Source organism: Pan paniscus, chromosome 10, assembly GCF_029289425.2.
Source record: "Pan paniscus chromosome 10, NHGRI_mPanPan1-v2.0_pri, whole genome shotgun sequence".
NCBI classification, from domain to species: Eukaryota; Metazoa; Chordata; class Mammalia; order Primates; family Hominidae; genus Pan; species Pan paniscus.
In genome coordinates, this window is record NC_073259.2 from 6,319,488 (window position 1) to 6,344,180 (window position 24,693).

The following is a 24,693-nucleotide window of genomic DNA, read 5'->3' on the forward strand; positions in this document are numbered from 1 at the left end:
GTTGGGCAATGTGTTCTATATATGTCTGTTACCTTTTGGTGGTTTATAATATTGTTCAAGTCTTCTGTTTTCTTACTCATCTTTTGTCTAGATTTTTTATCCATTATTGAAAGTGGAATACTGAAGTCTCCAACTATTACTGTAGTGTCTACTAATTTCCTCCCTTTAATTCTGTGAATGTTTGCTTCATTATTTGGTGGCTTTATTGTTTGATGTATATAATTGTTATTTTTTATGGATTGGCCCTTTTATCAATACATCATGCTCTTCTTTATCTCTTGCATCAGTATTTTTACTTATTTTGCCTGATACTAGTTTTGCTACCTCACCCTCTTTTATTTACTATTAGCATAGAATATCATTTTTCTTTCATCCTTTGAATTTCAACCTATTTCTGTCCTTGGATCTATAATGAGTCTCTTGTAGACAGTATATAGTTGGCTTTTTTTCTTTCTTTTTTAAAAATCCATTCTGCCCATCTCTGTTTTTCGTAGGAGAGTTTATTTACATTTAATTAGTCAAAATGAATGATTTGCCATTTTGCTGTTTGTTTTCTGTATGTCTTGTACCTTTTTTTTTTTTGAGACGGAGCCTCGCTCTGTTGCCCAGACTGGAGTGCAGTGGCACAGTCTCAGCTCACTGCAACCCCCGCCTTCCGGGTTCAAGCGATTCTCCTGCCTCAGCCTCCTGAGTAGCTGGGATTATAGGTACCCACCACCACGCCCAGCTAATTTTTGTATTTTTAGTAGAGACGGGGTTTCACCATGTTGGTCAGGCTGGTCTCAAACTCCTGACCTTGTGGTCCCGCCCACCTCAGCCTCCCAAAGTGCTGGGATTACAGGCGTGAGCCACCGCCCTCAGCCGTAATATATCACATTCCTAGAGACAGTCTTCTACTGTTTTTTGCTCCTTATCTCCTTCATTACTACCTTTTTAAATGTATTTATTTTTCTTTTGTAGTATACCATTTTGATTCCTTTCTCATTTCCTTTTGTGTATATATTTAGATATTTTTTCAGTGGTTACCTTGAGGATCACAGTTAACATCATAAACCTCCAACAGTCCACCCTGAATTGATACCAACTTAGCTTTAATATAGCATATAAATCTCTGATCCTATACAGCCTCACTCCTCCTTCCCATTTTATGTTTTCATTGTCTCAAATTTTATCTTTATACATTGTGTACCCATTAGCATAGTTTTATAATCGTTATTTTACATGCATTTGTCTTTTAAATCATGTAGGAAATAAAAGGAATTATAAACCAAAAATACATTAATACTGGTTTTAATATTTAGATGTGTGGTGGACTTTACCAGAGATTTGATTTGGTTTTATGGCTTCAAGTTATTGTCTAGTGTTCTTTTATTTCCTCTAAGGATTCTCTTTAGCATTTCTTTTAGGGAAGGTGTACTACTGTCAAACTCTTCCAGCTTTTATTTACCTGGGAATATCTTAATTTCTCTTTCATTTCTGCAGTATAGTTTTGCTGATATATAATTCTTGGTTGGCAGTCTTCAGGTTTTTTTGGGGGTTTTGCTTTTGTTTCTTTTAGCACTTTAAATATGTCATCCCACTGCTTTCTGCCCTCTATGGTTTTTGCTGAAAAATCAGCTCATAATCTTATTGAGGATCCCATGGTCATAAGTCACTTCTCCCTTGCTACTTTCAAGATTCTCTCTTTGTCTTTGCCTTTTAACAGTTTGAATATAGTGTTTCTCATTGTGGATCTATTTGCATTTATCCTTAGAGTTTGTTGAACTTTTTGGATGTGTAGATTCATGTCTTTTACTAAGTTTGGGAAATTTGTGGCCATTATTTTCTTAAATATTCTTTCTGCTCTTTTCTGTCTTCTTTATCTAGGACTCCCATTGTGTATATTTTGGTCAACTTGATGGTGTCCCACAGATTTCTTAGACTCTGCTCATTTCTGCTCCTCAGACTGTACAGTTTCACTTGCTATTTTCAAGTTTATTGCCTTTTTCTTCTGTGTGTTCACATATGCTGTTGAAATCTGTTAGTGAATCTTCACAGTATTTTTCAGCACCTCAATTTCTACTTGGTTCCTTTTTAAAGTTTCTGTCTCTGTTGATATTCTCTACTTCAATAGAATATTCTTTGTACTCTTAATATTTAGCAGCCATTGTTCTCAGCATTTAGTCTGCAAAGTTTTGGCATAGGTACTATAATTATCCCCATTTAACCATGAGTTGATTGTTTTTAGTAAATATCTTAGTACTGAAGAACTGATTAAGAGCTCTGCTTATGAGAGTGGAGCTTTTCAGCAATTGGGCTTTGTCTTCAATGTGGTTGGGCAAAAATCAGTCATAATGGAAGACCCTGAAGTGCTTGATATATCAGAGACATCTTTTTTTTTTTTTTTTTCCGAGATGGAGTCTCGCTCTGTGTTGCCCAGGGTGGAGTGCAGTGGCGTGATCTCGGCTCACTGCAACCTCTGCCTCCCGGGTTCAAGCGATTCTCCAACCTCAGCCTCCCGAGTAGCTGGGGCTATAGGCACATGCCACCATGCCCAGCTAATTTTTATGTTTTTAGTAGACACCATGTTTCGCCATATTGGTCAGGCTGGTCTTGAACTCCTGACCTCAGGTGATCCATCCACCTCAGCCTCCCAAAGTGCTGGGAGTGAGCCAGTGTCAGCCACTGCACCTGGCAGAGACATCTTTTTTTTTTGTCCTATCTGCACTGATGGTGCCTAATTGTCACTTTTCTTTCTCAAGATGTGGTTGGTTATGGTGATTTTAATTAATATTCATATTTTTATAACCACTTTTCATTCTCACCAAACTTAGCTTCTCTGAGTTTAGAAATGTTCCATTTGTAATATGGAGCAGATTGGATTCCTTCTTGTCCTTATACTTTCCTTATAAACATTGCTATAATAATCATGTTTGTACACAATTCCCGTAGAATAGGTTCTTAAAATGAAATGTCAATCATAATATATGTGTAATTTTCACTTGAATAGCAATTGAGACAAAGATATGATTCCCTCCTGCTAGCTGAGATAATCTTGAAGGTCTTTACTAAAATGATAGATATAATTTAAGTAGATCTTAAAGGATAAACAGGTTTTCTGTAATTAGGGAGGTGCTATGGGAATAGTTAAAAAAAAAGAGAGAAGTAATATAAAGTTCATAGTAGGATACCCTTTTGTTTAAAAATAGGATGTTTATAAGGAGGACTAACGACAAATAAACTTTCCAATATTTTATTATAAAATTCTAAAAATTATATAGAAAAGGCAAAAGAAGCATACAGTGAGCACACACTCAGCACCAAGATTCTGTTGTTACTTTTTGCATCACTTGCCTTACCATATTATTAATATGTCCATTTATTCATCCTCCATCCATCTATCTTATTCATTCCATAATAAAATAAATTGTAACATAAAATAATTCAATATGCTTCACCCGTAAACCTTTCAGTATGCATTTCGTTAGAGTTCCAGTATTTGTGTACTTTATTTTTCTTTTACCTCCAAACAGCATCAGGATAGAATAAATTATTATTGTACGATTGAATGAGTTTTGACAAGGCATTCATTCGTGTAACCAAAACTCTCAAGATAGAGAACATTTCCATCATATCAGAAAATGCCCTTATGCTGCTTTCCAGGCAGCCTTTTCCTTACCCTCCATCCAGCATGACTGTTTTGATATATTTTTTAAACCATAAAACCCACTTTTGCTATTAGTTTTCTTCAATTAGCCCACCCAAATGAAGTAAAATTTTATTTTAGTTCTGCTATTTGATTTTTAGTTAGATCTGGATCTCTACATGTTTTTCATTTTAAGTAGTTGCCCTGAAGATTACATTTACATTGTTACTTTTCACAATTTATTTAGGACTAATACTGTACAATTTCATGTAAAATACAAGACCTTTGCACAAATAAAGTTTTCATATAACCCCTCTACCGCTTGTTCTGTATGCTGTAATTTTCATATCTTATACAAGTACAAGATTACATAAGTAATTTCATATCTTATACAAGTACATAGATAAGTCATTATTAAATGGGAGTAATTATAGTGCCTATTCAACAAAATTGGAATACTAAATGCAGGAAACAGTGACAGCCAAATGTTAAGAGTATAGAAAATTTTAGCTCAACAAATAGAGAATATCAGTAAAGACATAGAAATTACAAAAATTAAACAAATTCAGGAACTGAAAAACAATAATTATTTAATAGAATATATAAGCATATCATATATATCACAGTATTATAGATTTTCCTTTAACTAATCGTGTGTGTATTTTAAAGATACTGAAAGGAAAATGTAGTCTTTTCTATTTAACATTTTTAGTGCTCTTTTTTTCCTGAATATTTCCAGATAAAATAGGCATTGGAACTCAATCCCCAGATGTATCTTTTCTACAGTGGGTAGCACCAGAGGTCTCTGTTCAGTTCTTTTAGCATACTTGGGCTGCTTGGAATCTTTCCTACATTCATGTATTTCAGAGGTCAACTAGAGATTTGGGCAGAGTGAATACACAGAATTTAGGGCTCTCCTTTGGTTCCTGCTTTCTGAGATTTCCTCCTTTCCTTTCTAGATCTGTGCTGTCCAGTAGAACTTTCTGCCATCATGGAAATGTTGTATAACGTACACCATCCAGAATGGTAGCCATTTGCCTCATGTGGCTGTTCAGCACGTGAAATGTGGCTAGTGCAACTGAGAAATGAAATTTTTTATTTTAGTTAATCTACATTTGAGTAGTCATATTTGGCTAGTGGCAACTTTATTGGACAGACCGTCCTTGCAGAAAGGTCTGTTAGACAGCACTGTTCTTGATGCTGTGGTCATTCCAAACTCAGTCGCCATTTCTATCTGGGGTTTAGCAGACCTGCAGAATCAGAACAGGCCCTTTCCTTAGGTAAAAATGTATTATAAAGAAGGAAACTCAAGTAGTGCTTTCCCTTTGTCCCTTCCAACTATGACTGATTTTGATTGCTCTCCAGAGCCTTCAAGTAATAGTTGTTTTGTATATTTTTTACTAGAGTTTATAAATACATCTGTGTCTGATAGAACTACTCCACTATTTAACAGAAGCAGAACTCTACCTCTTAATCGTTTAAATGGTGACCTAATGTTAAGGAATTCATATTTGGTGCTTTGTTACCATAATTCTCTTACCAATCACTAATTAAAAATTTTTGGCTCTGAAATATTTAGCTGATATAGCCAACTTGATCTCCCATTTCTTTAAGAAAAAACTAGTTACCTAATACTATCATTGTTTAGATGAAAAAGCATTTGGAAGACTTATTTTTCTGTGTCTCTTAATAGAATTTTTATTTTAAACTATCGTAGCCCTGCTTACTAAAAGTATCATTAACCTTTAGTGTTACTGAATCTTAGTATGCTAAATTTGATATTCCCATCTCCAGTCATGTTAGAATTTAATGGAATTCTTCAAAGCAACAAACTCCTATCATTGATAACTTGTTTGGTATACTTTGCTTTTTCTAGGTATCTGAAAAGGTTTAAAGTGATGAAGATCAAAGTTCTAAGAAGCTGGTGCCGTCAGATCCTTAAAGGTCTTCAGTTTCTTCATACTCGAACTCCACCTATCATTCACCGCGATCTTAAATGTGACAACATCTTTATCACCGGCCCTACTGGCTCAGTCAAGATTGGAGACCTCGGTCTGGCAACCCTGAAGCGGGCTTCTTTTGCCAAGAGTGTGATAGGTATGTTTCAGGTGTACCTTGGAGCCTGACTGGCTTTCTGACATTCCTTTTATTTAGAATCCTGGCCCTGTCAGAGTTTTAAGTGATATAAACCTTAAGAAATTCATAGCTTGAACTCAGGAGGTGATCCATTGTACTTATGAGATGTAGGATTCTCTATATTTGTGCTTCTTGGAATCATCTTAGAGACTATTGATAACATTACGTTACAAGAAATAAAGTGAACTTTGTTGATAAAACCTAATGTAACAGCCTTTTTTGTTGTTGTTGTTGTTGTTGTTGTTGAGATGGAGTCTCTCTCTGTCACCCAGGCTAGAGTGCAGTGGCACGAGCTCAGCTCACTGCAACCTCCACCCACCGGGTTCAAGCGATTCTTGTGCCTCAGCCTCCCGAGTAGCTGGGATTACAGGCTTGCATCACCATGCCTGGCTAATTTTTGTATTTTTAGTAGAAATGGAGTTTCACCATGTTGGCCAGGCTGGTCTCGAACTCCTGGCCTCAAGTGATCCACCTGCCTTGGCCTCCTAAAGTGTTGGGATTACAGGCGTGAGCCACCCCGCCCAGCCAGCCATCTTTTCATTACACACTGTTGATACTTAACATTATACACTATTTATGTAATACATACAGTATGTCACTTCATGAAAGAAATGGAATTTATATTTAGTTTTACTTTCTAAAATTAAAAGATAAAAATTAAATTTTTAAACATATAAAATGTCTGTTGGATAGATATGTATATTCAAGAATATTGGCAAAGCGCAATGGCTCATGCCTGTAATCCCAGCACTTTGGGAGGCTGAGGTGGGAGGGTCACTTGAGGTCAGGAGTTTGAGACCAGTCTGGCTAAGATGGAGAAACCCCATCTCTATTAAAAATATAAAAACAAAAAAATTAGCCGGGTGTGGTGGCGGGTGCCTGTAGTCCCAGCTAGGGCAGGAGAATCACTTGAACCCAGGAGGTGGAGGTTGCAGTGAGCTGAGATTGCGCCACTGCACTCTAGCCTGGGCAACAGAGCAAGACTCCATCTCCAAAATAAAAAAAATAAAAAGAATAGCCTCCTAACATTTTGTGAAAATAAATATGACAATTCATTCTGAAAAGTTGGTTTTATCAACTTTTTTCTTAGTCTCACTCTTCAGAACTTATGATCTATCTAAAAGAGTGTTTCTCAACCTCAATACTACTGAGATTTGGGGTTGGACAATTCTTTGTTGCAAGGGGCTGTCTTGTACGTTGTAAGACTCTGGGGCAACATTCCCAGCCTCTACCCACTAGATACCAGTAGCACGCTCCCTGTGTACCTGCCTTCTAGTTGTTATAACCAAAAGTGTGTCCAGACATTGCTATATATGGCCCCTAGAAGACAAAATTGCCCCCTGTTGAGAATCACTTATCTAAAGAACAAGGCTGTCCCTTTCAGACTTTATATGTTAGAAACTCAAAGCTGGAAAAATAATTTAATGCCTATTTTGATAAGCTTTCACTCTATGAAGAGGATATCACAATTTAAAAACTTGAGGTCTTCATAAACATTCTATTTACTCCCTCCAAAAGGTGACAATAACAAAAGAAATCCATTAATTTTTAAGTGAACTTGGATACTAAGTATTACTAGGAAAAACACAGAACACCAGTTATTTGTACATCTTTCAAAAACAGTGTTCTCCTTGGAATATTATGTGACTAGGGTTAGGAATGCTCTCGCATTTTCTTACAATACATTCACAAGAAGAATGGGAAAAGTGTCATTTAAAGCTGAATTTCTTTTTTTGCCTTCTTCACAGGAAACATTTCTTTGATTGTCTTTGGCATCCTGAAATCTCTGGCCCAATAGAGTTTTTATTTTCTTTGTTGATTAAATCATAGTGTGCATGCCTGTTTCTTGGAAATGCCTAATAATTTGAGGTATGCAGACCTAATTTTCTGGAAGCATTACAAAACCTAGTCTTGTGGGATCACACACTGTGCTCATAAATCAGTCTGTATTTGGGTTCTATATTTGTGTGTGTGTTTGTCTTTTTGCCTGTAGGATGTCCCTCACTACATTTCTTGTGTCTATAGTAGGCTTATTTGTGTACTGCAGGTGGGATGGTAAGTATGTGAAGAAAAGGGCTCTGGTGAGTGGCCTTTGGAGACAATTACGTTTTATTTCATTTTTTGAAAAATGTATTGAATATCGGGTTTTTCACTGCAAGGCCTTCTTAAAAAGTGAAACTAATTAGATTGAGTGTTAATGCCAAGAGTGTAGCTGTAAATATTAACCCTACAGCTACCATACATTAGTGGGCACACAAGTATTTTGATCTTTTTAAACCCATCATCTTATCTTACAGATGTACCATTATATCTGCTTTGTTCCTTGCATAGTGTCTTTCCTTTTCCTTCTATTTGTTTTCAATATGAATTATATTAGTTTATTATCTTAGCCAAGGCTTTATTTTGACATATTGTATAAAGAAATTCATTTTACACAGTAAATCAATAAATAGATCCTTGACCTTATTCCAGTTTCATATAAAGGCCTTGCAGTGGAAGATCTTTTATGAGATATTTGATGGAACAGACTGACTGAGAAGATTTCCTTCCTCTTTTCTCCCCCTTTCCTTTTTTCTCCCCATTCCAATTTCTTCTCTCTCACAGGTCAACCCCTCTGCTTCTCACCCCGGTGAGTAACGTCTGAAGCTTCTGCTCGCATTGAGTCTGAATCGTTCTTTTAATTTAAGGTACCCCAGAGTTCATGGCCCCTGAGATGTATGAGGAGAAATATGATGAATCCGTTGACGTTTATGCTTTTGGGATGTGCATGCTTGAGATGGCTACATCTGAATATCCTTACTCGGAGTGCCAAAATGCTGCGCAGATCTACCGTCGCGTGACCAGTGTAAGTATTCCCCTAACTGATTGTTGAACTTGGGGCATATCTAACAAAGAATCCCAAGGTGGATGACATCAAACCATGTAAAAGAGGACAATAGTGGAAGGCATACTGAGTGAACTGTTGGGGTTCGGGGGGTGGTATTGAGGTATGTGTAAGGCTATTGCTCATGATACAGTGAAAGATAAAGATCAAAGAACCACTAGTTTATCCTGTACCCACCTTGCATTCATTTAAATCTTTATTATGTTTAAAAACACACCCTCATTACCTACTTTTTCACCCCCTATTAATTCGGCTAAACTCCTATTGTCTCCCACCACATAGGTCAGAGTTAAAAGTAATGTTTTTAATTCAAGATGCTTTGTCAAATTAATTTGTTCACTGACTTTTCTCTGAATGACTTGAGTTGATTTATTAAATCTTATATATTAGTACCTACCATATTTAAGGCATAAATAAATACCTTATTGTAGTTTAAATTACCCATGGTAGTTCATGTCTGCTGACAGAGATATTTTCTACAGCTGTCTAATTGAAACCTGAAAGGTAGTTGTTATGATTCATTTTACTTTATCACTACATGCTTCATTATGCTACTCTAAAATACATTTTCTTACATAACCATATTATGCCTGAAAAAATTAACAATCATTTCTGCATCATCCAATACCCTGAACCTGTTCAGATATTCTCTCCATTGTTTCAAAAACGTCCGTTGACAGTGTTCAAAACAGGCTCCATCAAGGTCCACAAAATATATTTTATTGTTGTAGTTCTTAATCTAGAACTATTGCTTTTACTTTCTTTTTCTGCATGTCAGAGATTTATTGAGAAAATTAGATTATTTCGAGGAATGTTCCGCATTCTGAATTTTCCTTGTGGTGTCATTTAACTGGTTTATTCTTCTATATTTCTGTAAAGAGAAGTTTACCTTAAAATGGTTGGGGTAGGTTAACAATGTAAAAATAATTTTGTCTTTTTTACTCGCATTCACCCAAGAGTGTACGTTGTCGTTTTCCAGAGGCTATATGATACTGCACATATGATATTGCAGCAGAGTACATACAGAAGCATATAAAAGAATTCATTTGTAGGGCCGGGCGTTGTGGCTTATGCCTGTAATCTCAGCACTTTGGGAGGCCGAGGCGGGTGGATCCCTTGAGGTCAGGAGTATGAGACTAGACTGGCCAACATGGTGAAACCCCATCTCTACTAAAAATACAAAAATTAGCCGGGCGTGGTGGTGCACCCCTGTAATCCTAGCTACTTTGGAGGCTGAGGCCCGAGAATCTCTGGAACCCGGGAGGTGGAGGTTGCAGTGAGCCAAGATTGTGCCACTGCACTCCAGCCTGGGTGACAGAGTGTAAGACTCTGTCTCAAAAAAAAAAAAAAAAAAAAATTCATTTGTCTTCCATTAAACCATATATTTAAAAAGATTACAAAAATGTAAAACAATACCAGTCTTATCACTAAATTTTTCTTGTTTTGGAAAATACTGACTTTTTAATTTTAAATATATATATTTGTAACATAATGAGTTATAATTTTTAATGAATTAATAAATATTTTTAAACTTTCTCAGCTTTACCATCTGCCACGGTAAATATTAATAGATGTAACACACATAGACAAAATCCCTCTGAGGTCCCCAATAACGTTAATTTTAAGAGTATAAAGGGGTCCTGAGACAAAAGTTTGAGAACCACTGTTCAAAAGTCTTGATAAAATTTAGGCTAAACATTTTTTGCAAGGATACTTAATATGTGGTGCTGTATATGTTATATTGCACCGAGAGGCTCATAGTATCCCATTATTTCATTTTTAGTGATGTAATTTAGTTGAATTTTGATATAGAAGATGTAATTATAAATTGCTTATTTAGATTTTGATAGCTGAACAGAATGGAAATGTTTATTTTTAATTATTTATTTATTTATTTATTTTTTGAGACGGAGTCTCGCTCTGTCGCCCAGGCTGGAGTGCAGTGGCGCCATCTCGGCTCACTGCAAGCTCCGCCTCCCGGGTTCACGCTATTCTCCTGCCTCAGCCTCCCAAGTAGCTGGGACTACAGGTGCCCGCCACCACACCTGGCTAATTTTTTGTATTTTTAGTAGAGATGGGGTTTCACCGTGTTAGCCAGGTTGGTCTCGATCTCCTGACCTTGTGATCCGCCCACCTCTGCCTCCCAAAGTGCTGGAATTACAGGCATGAGCCAGAAATGTTTATTATTAAAAACTGATAGGAAACATTTTGCTTTAGGTAGACCAAATCTTACCTCTTCATAAAGGCTTGGGAGAAATCTTTGGAGTCAAAGATTAATTATAATTATTTATTGCTGTGAATATTCCTTCAATATCCTTGTTGTATATTTGTATGTGATTCTGTTGTTGATGGATATGGAGCTACTTTGGACAATTAGTTTAATTTCATATGAAGTTTGAGGTTTCATACCCAGTAAAAATGACAGCTATTGTTTATGGAGAAAGCGCGTAACTCTCAAGTTACTTCTGGCTTTGTAATTGAGATGGTATTTTGTCAGTTAGTATTATTAGGTGTATGTCTACAAGTGTCTGGCCTGAGGCCTTACTGTTAAATTTATTAACTTCTTCTTAATACTCACCCAGATTCTAATACACAATATAATTGTAATCCCTGAAGCACTGACTCTCAATTTGGGCTGAATGGGGGCAGGAGAAATTTTTTTGTGCCTTCAGATGATTCTGATAAGTACCCTAATCATTATTCTACATTTATGCCCTTAGAAAGCTCATCTGCTTTGCCTTTCAGAGTTCTGTATCATCATTCCCAGTTCATGTCTCTTATTATTCCCCTTTCTTCCCCTGATGCGTTGTAATTTACATTCTCTCTTTTTTTTTTTCCTTTGAGCATAGGGTCGACTGTTTATTGGGTAATTTCCTCCTTTATTTTGTTTAAAATTGTAGAAAACTTAAGAGGTATATTTGATGTCTTGTTTTTTACTCGCTGCTTCTACGACTTCCAGTTTATAAGGTTCTTGCTTCAGAATACCTCTTAGATGCAAGCCTTCTTCATTCCCATTGCCACAACTCTGATTTCACATCTTCCTTACTGCACACCTTGCATTATATTCCAGAAGTAATTTACATTGTGAATTTATTTTTTTATTTCACTTAAACTTGTTGAGCTTTCTTGCTATCCTTTCTTGGTATAAGGAACTTAAGATACCAGTTTGCTTATATCAGAGCAAGTACAAATTCTTAATCTTTGCTATTCTTCATCTTCATCCAAGCACTCTATTTTAGTTAAATGAGTTCTCTTCATTATCTCGCACATATGCCACATCCTTTCCTGTATTCCTATCCATTTGTAAATGTTATATAATACTATACCTCCACTATAAGCTTTTCTGCTATCCAGTCAATCCATATACTTAACGGTCTTCCTCCATGACATTTTATCTGATTGGTTTCACTGTATAATGATCTTTGCCTTTTCTGAGCTGATTCTTCTCAATTGATATGAATTATAAAATTTTGTTTATTAGTGGTTATTCTACTTGTAAATTCATAAATTCAATGTACTTGCTTATTATTTTTATTGCTTTATATTCCTTAAAATATTTTAATCTAGTACATCTGTATAATTTCATCCTTATCTGTAGCACTATCCTAAATACAAAATAAATCTCAGTGCCAGTAAATGCAACATTTTCTGAATCCCTGCTATGTCCCATGCCCAGAGCTTGATACTAAGTAAAGGTGAATAATCATATTCCCTGTCTTCAGAAAACTACCTCTAATATAGAAGATTAATATGTAAACAAAGAATTATAATTACATTATGGTGAGTATTGTAATGGAGACAAGCACTAAGGAGAGTGGAGGAACAATGGATAACCCTGCTATGGATTAGGGAAGATTTCACAAAAAGAGCTGTTGTATGAACTGTCAAAAAGAGAAGGTAGAAGAATGGTGAGAGGCCATTCTAAGAAACAGGAATAGGATTTACATGAATGCTGAGATGCCAAACACCGTAGTACAATGGAAGGAAAGGCAAATTGATCAAATAGAGTGAAGCTGTTGTCTTGGACAAATCAATTTTTGATCCAAGGACAAATCAATTGCTACTTAGTTTCTCCTGCTCCCAAATCCTGTCTCATCTCAGAGCAGAGAGTTTGGGGTTGGTAATTAAGAGGCAAACTTCTGACTCCTGATATGTGTTTTTGCTGCTATTATATTGTTGTATTTTAATGGTGAAAGAGACTTTATCTGTTTATAGGCTTTTGGAAGGAGCAAGAGGAAGAGAGAGAGAAGTAGAAATCATGGTGGGTGGTGGTGGATGGGGTAGAGTAATATCCAGGATTCAATGGGCTTGTGACATGGTATAGTGGTAAGTCTTGATAGGGAAGGTTTTCTCCTGAGGTAAGGGAAGCAAGATGGGTTTTGGAAGCAAAGTCTTGGGTTCACATCCTTGCCCTAGTTATTGCCGTACGATCTTGAGCAATTCACTTAATTTCTCTGTACTTCAATTATTTTGTTCTCTGTAAAAGAGATACTATTACCCTCTTACAGATTGCTTAGCACAGTAGATGGTACTGGTACTGATAGTAGGCTGTGGTTATCGTCTATGAAATATGAGTTGTCATCTTCTTGGGGGTGTGTGTAGAATGAAAGATGGCCTTTAAGGATGATAAAGGCTTAAAATAACATCTATGAAACTTTGAACTGATTAGGAAATAATAATTGTGAAGCAGCACCAGGCATCCAGAATCTTCCTTTTTAGTATTGATAAACACTATTATGTAAACAATGAATATATTGTTTGTACGCGTGTCTATGTGTATGCAAGTGGAAAAGGGCAAATTTTTACCTATTACATACTTCTTTCTTGTGAATAACCAATAATAGGCTGGGCCTGTAGGCTCACGCCTGTAATCCCAGCACTTTGGGAAGCCAAGGTAGGCAGATTGCTTGAGCTCAGGAGTTCAAGACTAGCCTGGGCAACATGATGAAACATTATCTCTACAAAAAATACAAAAATTAGTTGGCCGTGGTGGTGCATAGTTGGCTGTGGTGATGCATGCCTGTAGTCCCAGCCACTGGGAGGCTAAGGTAGAAGGATCACCTGAGCCAGGGAGGTGGAGGTTGCAGTGAGCCTAGATTGTGCCATTGCACTCGAGCCTGGACAATAGAGTGAAAGCCTGTCTTAAAAAAACAACAAAAAAACCCACAATAGCTTAGATTGCTAAAGTAGTCCTCAGTTTTCTATATTCTGAATTCTGTGTATCAGGGTTTGAAGAATAGAATAGAAGTTATTGACATAAATGAGTTAGGTTTCATAGGAGAAAAGTTAATTTTACTTGGTGTATTTTCTACTTAATAAGTTTCATCTGTGTATTTGTGAATATTTATTAATTATAAACTGTGACCAAACACTATACTAGGTATTGGGGATATACCAAGTCAAAAAGTTGTGCCTCACCTGGAGTTTACATTCAGTTTTGTTAAAAAAAAAAAAATGTTGATAGAAGTCAGTAAATTGGCTGGGCGTGATAGCTCACGCCTGTAATCCCAGCACTTTGGGAGGCCAAGACTGGGGGATCACTTGAGGTCAGGAGTTTGAGACCAGCCTGGCCAACATGGTGAAACCCCAGTCTCTACTAAACATACAAAAATTAGCTGGGCATGATGGCATGTGCCTGTAGTTGCAGCTACTTGGGAGGCTGAGGTAGGAGAATCACTTGAACCCAGGAGACAGAAATTGCAGTGAGCTGAGATAGCGCCATTGCACTCCAGCCTGGGTGACAGCAAGACTTGGTCTAAAAAAAAAAAAAAAATTGATAACTCTATTAGAGTGATAAGGTTTGTGTCTAGAATAGATGGGAGATAGAGGGTGAGAAGCTGAACTAGGTTTATTGTTACAGCACAGCAAATTCAATCATTTCTTTTTGCCCGAAATGTATGATCTGATTTTTTTATTAAAACATGTAATGAAGTAATTAGGGAGGAAATATAAGCCAGTAGATTCAAAACTGAGGGGAAAAATAACAAAAGTTGTAGTGGATCAAAGTAGATTTGTAGATCAACATGCTATATGAGTGAGATTGCTAAACAGTAACAGGTGTTTCTGTTATGTGACTCCTGAGCCTTAATTTCCTCATATGATTATGGTAGTCATAACTGCCAGGCCTACTAAGGTTGCGAAAAACAAATCTGTTGAAATAATATAAGAAAGTACATTTGAAAAAGTTGAGAAATATATTTGTTGTATTTGACATATAACTAGATTGACTCTGAAATGTCTTCTATCTCAATAGATTCTTGATGTTTCAGAAGGGTTTGACAGGCTTTCTGCTACAAAAGATTGGGAGGATAGTAGCACTAACTGGCTTTCTTAAGTGTAATGAGGCTCATATTTGCACAGTAGTTACAAAATCTGTGATTGTGATATATTCAAGAAATTTTATTTTTAAAAATGCCTCCAACTTTTCAATAAAAAAGTAAATAGATGGCAAATTATTCTGTGTAGAGATGAATATCTAGATATTAAAACTTAAAAGTATGATTCTGATTACATAATCAAGTCATAGGCTTTCAGTAGTCCTTAAAGTCTGCTTTCTATCCTTCAGTGAATTTTTGAAGTTTGTTTATAGGATATTTTGTGCTTATCATATTAAATATTAGAAGACCTTTGGGGACTTGATTGATTCTCTGCATGGCATAATGTGCCAAGTCAGAGTATTAATCAGAAATAATTTTTTTTTGTATGTGCATACTAAAAATGTACATTTAGGTTTTTTTCTATCAGTGTTACTGAATATATTATATAATTAACCCATTTAAAGTGTATAATTCACTGGTTTTAGCATCTTCACAGTGTTAAAAGAAAAACTTCAGCCAAATTAAATTTAAAGGCGTTTAATTGAGCAATGAACGATTCGTGAATTGAGCAGCCCCCAGAATCACAGCAGATTCAGAGAGACTCCAGGGATGCCTCATGGTCAGAACAGATTTATAGACAAGAAAAAGGGATGTGACATACAGAAACCAGAAGTGAGGTACAGAAACAACTGGATTGGTTACAGCTTGCTGTTTGCCTTATTTGAACACAGTTTGAACACTCAGCAATGTATGAGTGGTTGAAATACAGCCGTGAGGGCTGGGCGCAGTGGCTCACGCCTGTAATCCCAGCACTTTGGGAGGCTGAGGCAGGCAGATCACCTGAGGCCAGGAGTTTGAGACCAGCCTGGCCGACACGGTGAAACCCCGTCTCTACTAAAAATACAAAAATTAGCCATGCGTGGTGGCAGGCGCCTGTAATCCCAGCTACTTGGGAGGCTGAGGCAGGAGAGTCGCTTGAACCCGGGAGGCAGAGGTTGCAGTGAGCCGAGATCACGCCATTGCACTCCTGCCTGTGTGACAGAGTGAGACCCTGTCTAAAAAAAAAAAAGAAAAGAAAAGAAAAAAGATAGAAATTTGGCTGTTGGGATTGGCCAAGACTCAGCAGTTGTTACGGGCATACTCCTAAGTTAAGTTTTCAGTCTTGTCTACCTGTTAAGTTAGGTTGCAGTTAGTCCACACAGACTCAAAATAGAAGTACAAAGTCCTTCTGGGGCCGTATTTAGTTTGCTTTAACAACAGGTATGTGCAGCCATCACCACAGTCAACTTTAGAATAATTTTATCACATGATAAAGATATTCTGCACCCTGTAGCAATCACTTTTCTATACAAACATTCCCCCCACTCCTGTGCAACCCCTAATCTGTTTATGTCACTATAGGTTTTTCTATTCTGGACATTTCATCTAAATAGAGTCATTTAATATGTGGTCTTTTGTGACTAGCTTCTTTCACTTAGTATAGTGTTCTCAAGGTTCGTCCATGTTGTAGCAAATGTTCATGCTTCATTCCTCTTTAAGTCTGAGTAGTAATATTCCAGTGTGTGTGTGTGTGTGTGTGTGTGTGTGTGTGTGTGTGTATAAACACAATTGTTTAGCCATTTATCCATTGGTAGACATTTGGACTGTTCCTACCATTGGCTGTTGTGAATAGAGCTGCTACGAAGAATATTCATTTACAAGTTTTTGTTTGAATATCTGTTTTTACTTCCTTTAGATATATACCTGGAAGTGAAATTACCATGTGTATATGCTAATCCTATGTTTAACCATTTGAAGAACTGCCAGCCTATTTTCCAATAGCTGTACCATATTACATTCCCACCATCAGTGTAAGAGAATTCTGATCTCTTCATATTCTTGCCAATCCTTGTTATTGTTATTATTATTATTATTATTATTATTATTTTGAGACAGAATCTCACTCTGTCACCCAGACTGGAGTGCAGTGGCACAATCTCGGCTCACTGCAGTTTCCATCTCCTGGGCTCAAGTGATTCTCCCGCCTCAGCCTCCTGAGTATCTGGGACCATGGACACACACCACCATGCTGGCTAATTTTTTTGTATTTTTTGTAGAAACGAGGTTTTGCCATGTTGCCCAGGCTGGTCTAGAACTCCTCAGATCAAGCGGTCTGCCTGCTTTGGCCTCCCAAAGTGCTGGGATTACAGGTGTGAGCCACTGTGCCAGCCTGTGTCTTCTGTTCTTAAAAGGACAGCAGTCATTGGGTTAAGGACCCACACTGCTCCTGGATGACTTCATCTTAACTAATTACTTAACTAATTTTTTTTCCAAAAAAATTCATATTGTAAGGTACTAGAGATTAGAACCACAACATATCTTTTTGAGGGACACAGTTCAACCCCATAACAATTCATGGGTTCATTCAACAAATATTCAAGTCTCTTCTATGTTCCAGACTGTTTTCTAGATCCTAGATATTGAATATTATTGTTATGTCAAACACAGTCCCTGTCTCTAAAGAACTTACCAAGGGAAGGGGAACAAACAAATAAAGCAAACAGTTACAATACAATAGAAAACACTTATTTTAGGGATAGGTACTTAATGAAAGCATGTAAATCAAGTTTGGACAGGTTTGGGATATGGTGTTAAAGAATTAGGGAAAGACTAAGATAGTGTTATATATGAAGATGCATAATTTTGAGTATCTTGTCAAGTTTAGAAGTAGGAAAAGGACAAGGCAAGGGATAAGGGACAAAAGGAAAGCTTAGACTTTAATGTAGAGCACTGACGGGACTGTTTTAAAAGTGGGTAACTATCATGTATGTGAACACCTACAGACTTAAATTTTAGAAAGATTATTTCTGACTGCAGAATGGAGAATGGATTTCTGAGGAAAGACTAAATGTTGAAAACTCAGTTAAAAAGGTATTGGAGTAATCTAAGGGAAATGACTAATAGTCCGAAATAAGGAGTTGTAAGAGAGAAGGCCAAAGTGGATGGATTAGAGAGATTTTGTTTGTGAATTAGATTTGAGCTAACCTCATTTGTTTTTTTCCACTTAACATTTATGAAAATAAATGCTCATGTACATATATATACTTAAGATCAAACAATATCAAACCTGATTGTGAGGTTAAATATATAACTTCAGATTTGGGGACTATAAAATTTATAATTTGTATATGAAATGTTTTATATATTTTATTTACTAACTTATCAATCATTACTTTTTTTGAGACAGAGTCTTACTCTGTCTTTCAGGCAGGAGTGCATGGCTCAGTCTCGTCTCACTGCAACCTCCGCCTCCCAGATTCAAGTGATTTTCCTGCCTCAAGCTTCCTGAGTAGCTGGGATTGCAGGCTCCCACCACCATGCCTGGCTAATTTTTTTTTTTTTTTTTTTTAAGTAGAGATGGAGTTTCACCATGTTGGCCATGCTGCTCTCGAACTCCTGACCTCAAGTGATCCGCCCGCCTCGGCCCCCAAAGTGCTGGGATTACAGGTGTGAGCCACCACACCTGGCCCATTCTGTCATATCCTAAATGGAGTAGCAAACTATGCTTCTTGGCCAAATTCAGCCTGGTGCCCATTTTTGTACAGCCCATGACATAAGTATGGTTTTTGGTTTGGTTTTTAATTTTTTGAGAGAAAGTCTCACTCTGTCACCGAGGCTTGAGTGCAGTGGTACAATCATAGCTCTCTGTAGCCTTGAACTTCTGGGCTCAAGTGATCCTCTTGCCTCAGCTTTCTGAATCGCTAGGACTACAGACATGTGCCACCATGTCCAGCTTTTTTTTTTTTTTTTTTTTTGTAGAGGTGGGGTCTCACTATGTTGCCCATGCTGGTCTCAAACTCCTGGCCTCAAGTGATCCTCCTACTTTAGCCTCCCAAAATGCTGGGATTACAGTTATGAGTACCATGACTGGCTGGTTTTTATATTTTTTAATGTTTGGGGAAAATGTCAAAAGAAGACTATTTTGTATGATATGAAAACTACATGAAATTCAAATTTCAGTGTCCATAAATAAGTTTTTCTGGCATACAACCACACTCATTTGCTTCCATATTATTTATGGCTGTTTTCACACTATAATGGCAGAGTTGAGTAATTGCAACAGACTGTATGATACATACAGCCTACAATATTTACTATTAGGCCCTTAACAGGAAAAGTTACTTACTCCTGTGTTAAACATATGTCACCAGAACTTTGTAAAACATGTTCCCCTGTAGAGTCCTGTAAGAAATTACTGATCTACGAAAGTAGTGGTGATGTTCTTCTATAAGAATGCGTTAGCCTCTGTATTTGTAAAGACATGAGAATCTTGGGGCAAACAAGTAGCTACTTAACAGGTCAGAAAATGTGTAGGCAGTCTTTTCTCTCTGTTAAGAGTGAACTAAAACTTTAACATTTTTATTTGCCAAATGCAAACTCAAAAGCTCAGTTGAGAAGAAAATCTTCTTAAATGAAAGATATCTTTGATAGTAAGTTTAACAGAACCTGAAAGACTGGTGTCACTGTTTCTGTATTCTCAGTATAGTGTTTAACCTGTTTTCAGTTGTTCAGCAGCTTTTGTTTTTTATTAAACTGAGACAAAAATCATATATCATAAAATTAACCATTTTAACCATTTTTAAGTATACTGTTCACTGGTTTTTAGTATATCCACAATGTTAATGCAGTTATCACTACTAATTCCAGAACCTTCCCATCATCCCCAAAATGAAGCCCCATACCAGTTAGCAGTCATTTCCCATTCTCCTCTCCAACCCATCCCTTAGCGACCACTAATCTGCTTTCTGTCTCTGGATTTGATTTTCCTATTCTAGGTATTTCATGTAAATGGAATTATACAATAAGTGGCATTTTGTGTCTGGCTTCTTTCACTTAGCAAAATGTTTGCAAGGTACATCCATGTGGTAGCATGTATCAGTACTTTTTAATAGTTAAATAATATTCCATTGCATATATATACTACATTTTGTTCTATTCAGCAGGTTTTATTTCTCTTTAGTTCTTTAGTTTCTTCCTCTTTTTCTCAATGTTAAACTGCTTGACTATATAGCTGCCTCTTAATCTGGAGAGAGATTGAGAACAATGTTTTAGTCCATTTGGGCTGCTATATCAAAAATGCCATAAACTAGGTGGCATATAAACAATAACCATTTATTTCTCACAGTTCTGAAGGCTGGAAAGCCCAAGATCAGGTGCCATCAGATTTGGTATCTAGTGAGGTTCTGTTCCTCATAGACCGGACTTTCTCGTGTCATTTTCACATGGTGAAAGAGTCACAAAGCTCCTTCCGGACTCGTATTATAAGGGCAGTAATCCATTTCACGGTTCTGCCCTCATGACCTGATCTGCTCTCATGACCTGATCACCTCCCAAAGACCTTCACCTCTTAATACTATCTCATTGGACGTTAGATTTCAACATAAAAATTTTAGGGGGACACAAACATTCAGACTATAGCATACATGAATGTGGAAATATATAGTGTCTTAAAAGGTATTGTCCTAGAGCTAGGTTTATTATATCATTGTATTCATTGTGCACAGCACACCGTAGGCACTCATTAATATTTTGAAGAATAAATGATTCAAAGTAATGTCAAATATAGTCAAAATCAGACATTATGTATATTTGGGAGAGTTGTATTTACTCTGTGAAAGAGAAGTGAAATTTGAGGTGACCTTCAGAATTATCCTACTAAAATGAAGTTGAATAGCAGCAAGTAGAAACTGGTGTACCTATAAAAGCAATATATTTTATATTAATGGCAAAAAACACAATTACTTTTGCATGAACCTAGTAGAATAGGAAAAACTATTTGGTGCAAATAAAGCAGAAAACAATAATAGGTAGAAAGGCTATCCCAGGACTAGAAAGGCTCTTCTGTAGGTTCTCAAATCTCAGTTGTAATTTCTGAACAACTAGTTTAACTCTTTCCATTATGGGGCTAGGTCTGTATTTTATTTTATTTTATTTTTTTAGGTATTTCCCCTTAATTTTTACCCTATAATTACTCTCCTTTGTTCTTTCTTCCCTGAGACTTCATAGGGCAGACCAAATTGTAATTTCCCTTGGTGTAGTCCCTACAATGTTTCAAGACAGTTTTTCTAATGTTAGGAGTCCTTTTTTGTCAAGACCCATCATTGTCAATTTGTAAAACTTGTTCCTTTGAATTTCTTGAGGGAAGGGGCTTATATGCGTTATTGGAAGAGGGAGATGCTCAGCAACTGTTTTCTTGATCTTCAGGAGGTTACATAAGAAGGAAGAGAAACTGTAATTGAACATAAGAACTTGGCAACATTGTATAATATTGCAGAGGCCTTGGTGGTAAAGGTTTGAGATTCTGTCATCTGAGAATTTTTGAGAAGAGATCAAGACAGCTAACAGACTCAAGTGATTTGATTGATTTATTTATTTTTGGAGACGGAGTCTCTCACTGTCGCCCAGGTTGGAATGTAGTGGCATGATCCCAGCTCACTGCAACCTCTGCCTCCTGGATTCAAGCAATTCTTCTGCCTCAGCCTCCCAGGTAGCTGGGATTACAGGCACCCGCCACCATGCCCAACTAATTTTTGTATTTTTAGTTAAAACGGGGGTTTCATCATGTTAGCCAGGCTGTTCTGGAACTCCTGAGGTCAAGTGATCCACCCACCTCGGCCTCCCAAAGTGCTGGGATTACAGGTGTGAGCGACCACGCCTGGCCCAGGCTTGAGTGATTAGTTCAGCATGGTATCAGTAATCCTTTACACTCTTAAAAGTTATTGAGGACCCCAAAGAGCTTTTATTTACTTGTGTTCTATCTACTTTACCGTATTATAAATTAAAATAGAATTTGCAAAAGCATTTTAAAATGATAAATAACATAAGCCCTGTATATGTTGGTATCAATAACATTTTTATGACAAATAACTATTTTCCAAAACAAATTTTAAAAACTTATTGAGAAGAGGGGCATTTCCACATTTTTGCAAATCTAATGTCTAGTCTAAAAGAAGATTGCTAAATTCTCATATCTGCTTTTCTGTTCAGTCTGTTACAATATGCTGTTTGGGTTGAAATATATGAAGAAAATCTGGCCTCATGCAGATATGTAGTTGCAAAAGGAAATACTTTATAGACCACAAGAAAGGATATTGAGGACCCTGAAGGGTCTTTATACCACACCTTTGAGAACCACAGTTTTAGCAAACCAACCATGCACAGTGGTCCTCAGACCGACAGAATCAGCATCTCAGGGTGTTTGTATTTAATGTAAAATTTTGGCCCCATTCCAGGCCTGTTAAAATCTGCATTTTACATAGTCCAAGGGTGATTCATATGTACATTAAAGTTTGAGAAGTATGAGCTGGGTCAGTAATCCCTTAAGGTCTTTTTCAGTTCCATGTACCTTTATTTGGTTAATTAAATAAAAAGTAGGCTATATAGTATAATACCAAAATGTTATTTAAATAAACGATTGTTCAGTCATTCATGTAAACTTTTAAGTAGCATTATAAGTAACCAATTTGACTTAAAAATTATATTATTATAGCATTTATATGCAATTTTGCATTTTTTCTGCCTTTTTGGTTGTTGCTTTTTAAAATTTTTCTTTATTTTATTTTATTTTTTTTTGAGATGGGGTCTTGCTCTGTCACCCAGGCTGGAGTGCAGTGGTGCGATCTTGGCTCCCTGCAACCTACGCCTCCTGGGTTCAAGTGATTCTCCCGCTTCAACCTCCCAAGTAACTGGGAGGGACAACAGGCATGTGCCACCACAGCCGGCTAACATGTATTTTCTGGTAGAGATGGGGGTTTCACCATGTTGGCCAGGCTGGTCTCGAACTCCTGACCTCTAGCAATCCACCAGCCCCGGCCTCCCAAAGTTCTGGGATTACAGGCGTGAACGACCACGCCAGGCCTGGTTGTTGCTTTTTAAAAAGGAAAACCGGTAAATCAAGCTGTAGAAAATGTGGAATAAAAAACTTGAAGAGTAAGTCCATTGGAACTGTGCTAGAATCCGTAGTTTCTAAGGATGCCGCAGGTGGCATGCATTTGTGCTTTATTTTTCCTCTAAGCTATGAAAATTTAGTTGTGTATGCTCTACAGTCCTTAATTCTGCACTGTCCATTACCATACTTCTTGCCTAGGAAATACTGTCTAGATTTTACCAATCTCCATTCCCATCTTCTGGCTTCTAGTAAAGAATAAAAAGGGCTGTGGTCTTTGTTACTTTCCTAAAAGTTTTCTTATGTTTTGGGTGCTGAGATAAATGTGGAGGGTTTAAATAAGTTCTTAGATAATATAATTTATATAATTATATAAGCAATCATGATGATTCTGTGTTGAAATAGGCCTTGAAATATTGTACCTTCTCTTAAAATCAGCTTGCAATTTAAATTTTTAGTTAGTAAATTTAACTAATTTTAAAATATGTTAGTGTCTGTCTGCTTAACTATTGCATACTTATTAAAGAAACATGCGTGGTTATCCATTGGAAGAGATCCTAGGGCTTCCTGATACAAACACACCCACAGACCCCAGCCACTCTAGATTTCTGGTTTTCATCCCAGGTCTGTTGTGTATACCCTGGCTATTAGTAACCAGTAAACCACTCTCCCCCTTCTGTAGATTTAGTACTAACTTAGAAAAAGGATACAAAGAAGAGTTTGTATTTAACAGCTCAGGATTGCCTTTTTAGGTGGAAGAAATAGGCTCTGGAGTTGGATCTGCTTCCTTTCAAATTCCGGCAATGTCATTGCCTAGCTGTGAGACCTTGAGCAAATTATTTACTTCTCTGAGCCTAAAGTATTTGTGAAGATTAAATGAGAAAGGCAAAGTGCCTGGCATACAGTTATCAATCAGTACCTAATAGGTATCACCATTATCATCAACATCATTATTATTAATACATATTTAGTAGTGAATAAGGTGTCTCTTTTTATGTTATTTTAACCAGTGACATTCAGCAAATTGCATTAATTTAAATGTGCTTCGTAAGTGTCACATAAAATCAAGCTTTAAATGGGAGAACAAGCTAACATTTATTTGTAATCTTGTCGATCACCTTGCAAAGTGCTTTACATATACTGTTTTAATCTTTTATATCATGATAAGTAGATAATGTCTTCATTTCACAGGTAAGAAAATAGACTCAGTTTAAGCATTTTGCCTAAGGACATGCAGGAGAAATAATAGTAGTCAGAAACCAAGGTTCTGTTAACATGATACTAATACAAACATTAACATTATTTTCCTTTACCTCTTTTTTGTTTTGTTTTTAACCTGTTTTCTAGACCGCAAGGAAAACTGAGGGTAAAAAGTTTAGGAGATGTGAGTAACAAAAGTCTGGTACTGCAGTTTTGAGCTCTGAGTAAAGGTTCATTCCCCCTGTTTAACAGAGAAAAACTTATTAATTGTATGCTATACTTGTAGTCTTGACCCAGTTATCATGAAAATCTATGCCACTGATAATGAGAAGATCCAAGTAAAAGTAGGAATATATTTAACACAACTTTGGTGTGCTTTTAAAATAATAAAAACCGTAGCAAGCAATGATATCAACTTTTTATATGAAGGATAGTGCGTTTGAACTGGAGCAGTACACAAGCTTTCATGTATTCAGAGAGTAACGAGCCTTGGGGAATCGTGAGTAAGTTAATTTCTTTGATAGAGCTAGCTTGATTTGGTAGGGAGTTCGAAGAGGCTTGTTTTCCAATGGGATCATAAGGTATGTTCAAATTCCTGTAAACTAAT

General features: G+C 36.7%; 1 protein-coding gene across 42 annotated transcripts in view; it reads left to right on the forward strand.

The window, feature by feature from the left end:
* The window catches only part of WNK1 (WNK lysine deficient protein kinase 1), a 161,835-nt gene that overhangs the window by 72,300 nt on the left and 64,842 nt on the right, over window positions 1-24,693 (forward strand). For all 42 annotated transcript variants that reach the window (XM_034935104.3, XM_034935107.3, XM_034935109.3 and 39 more), the window contains exons 3-4: window positions 5,502-5,722; window positions 8,449-8,606. In XM_034935104.3, coding sequence (XP_034790995.2) covers window positions 5,502-5,722; window positions 8,449-8,606 — 379 coding nt within the window. The remainder of the gene's footprint in view (window positions 1-5,501; window positions 5,723-8,448; window positions 8,607-24,693) is intronic.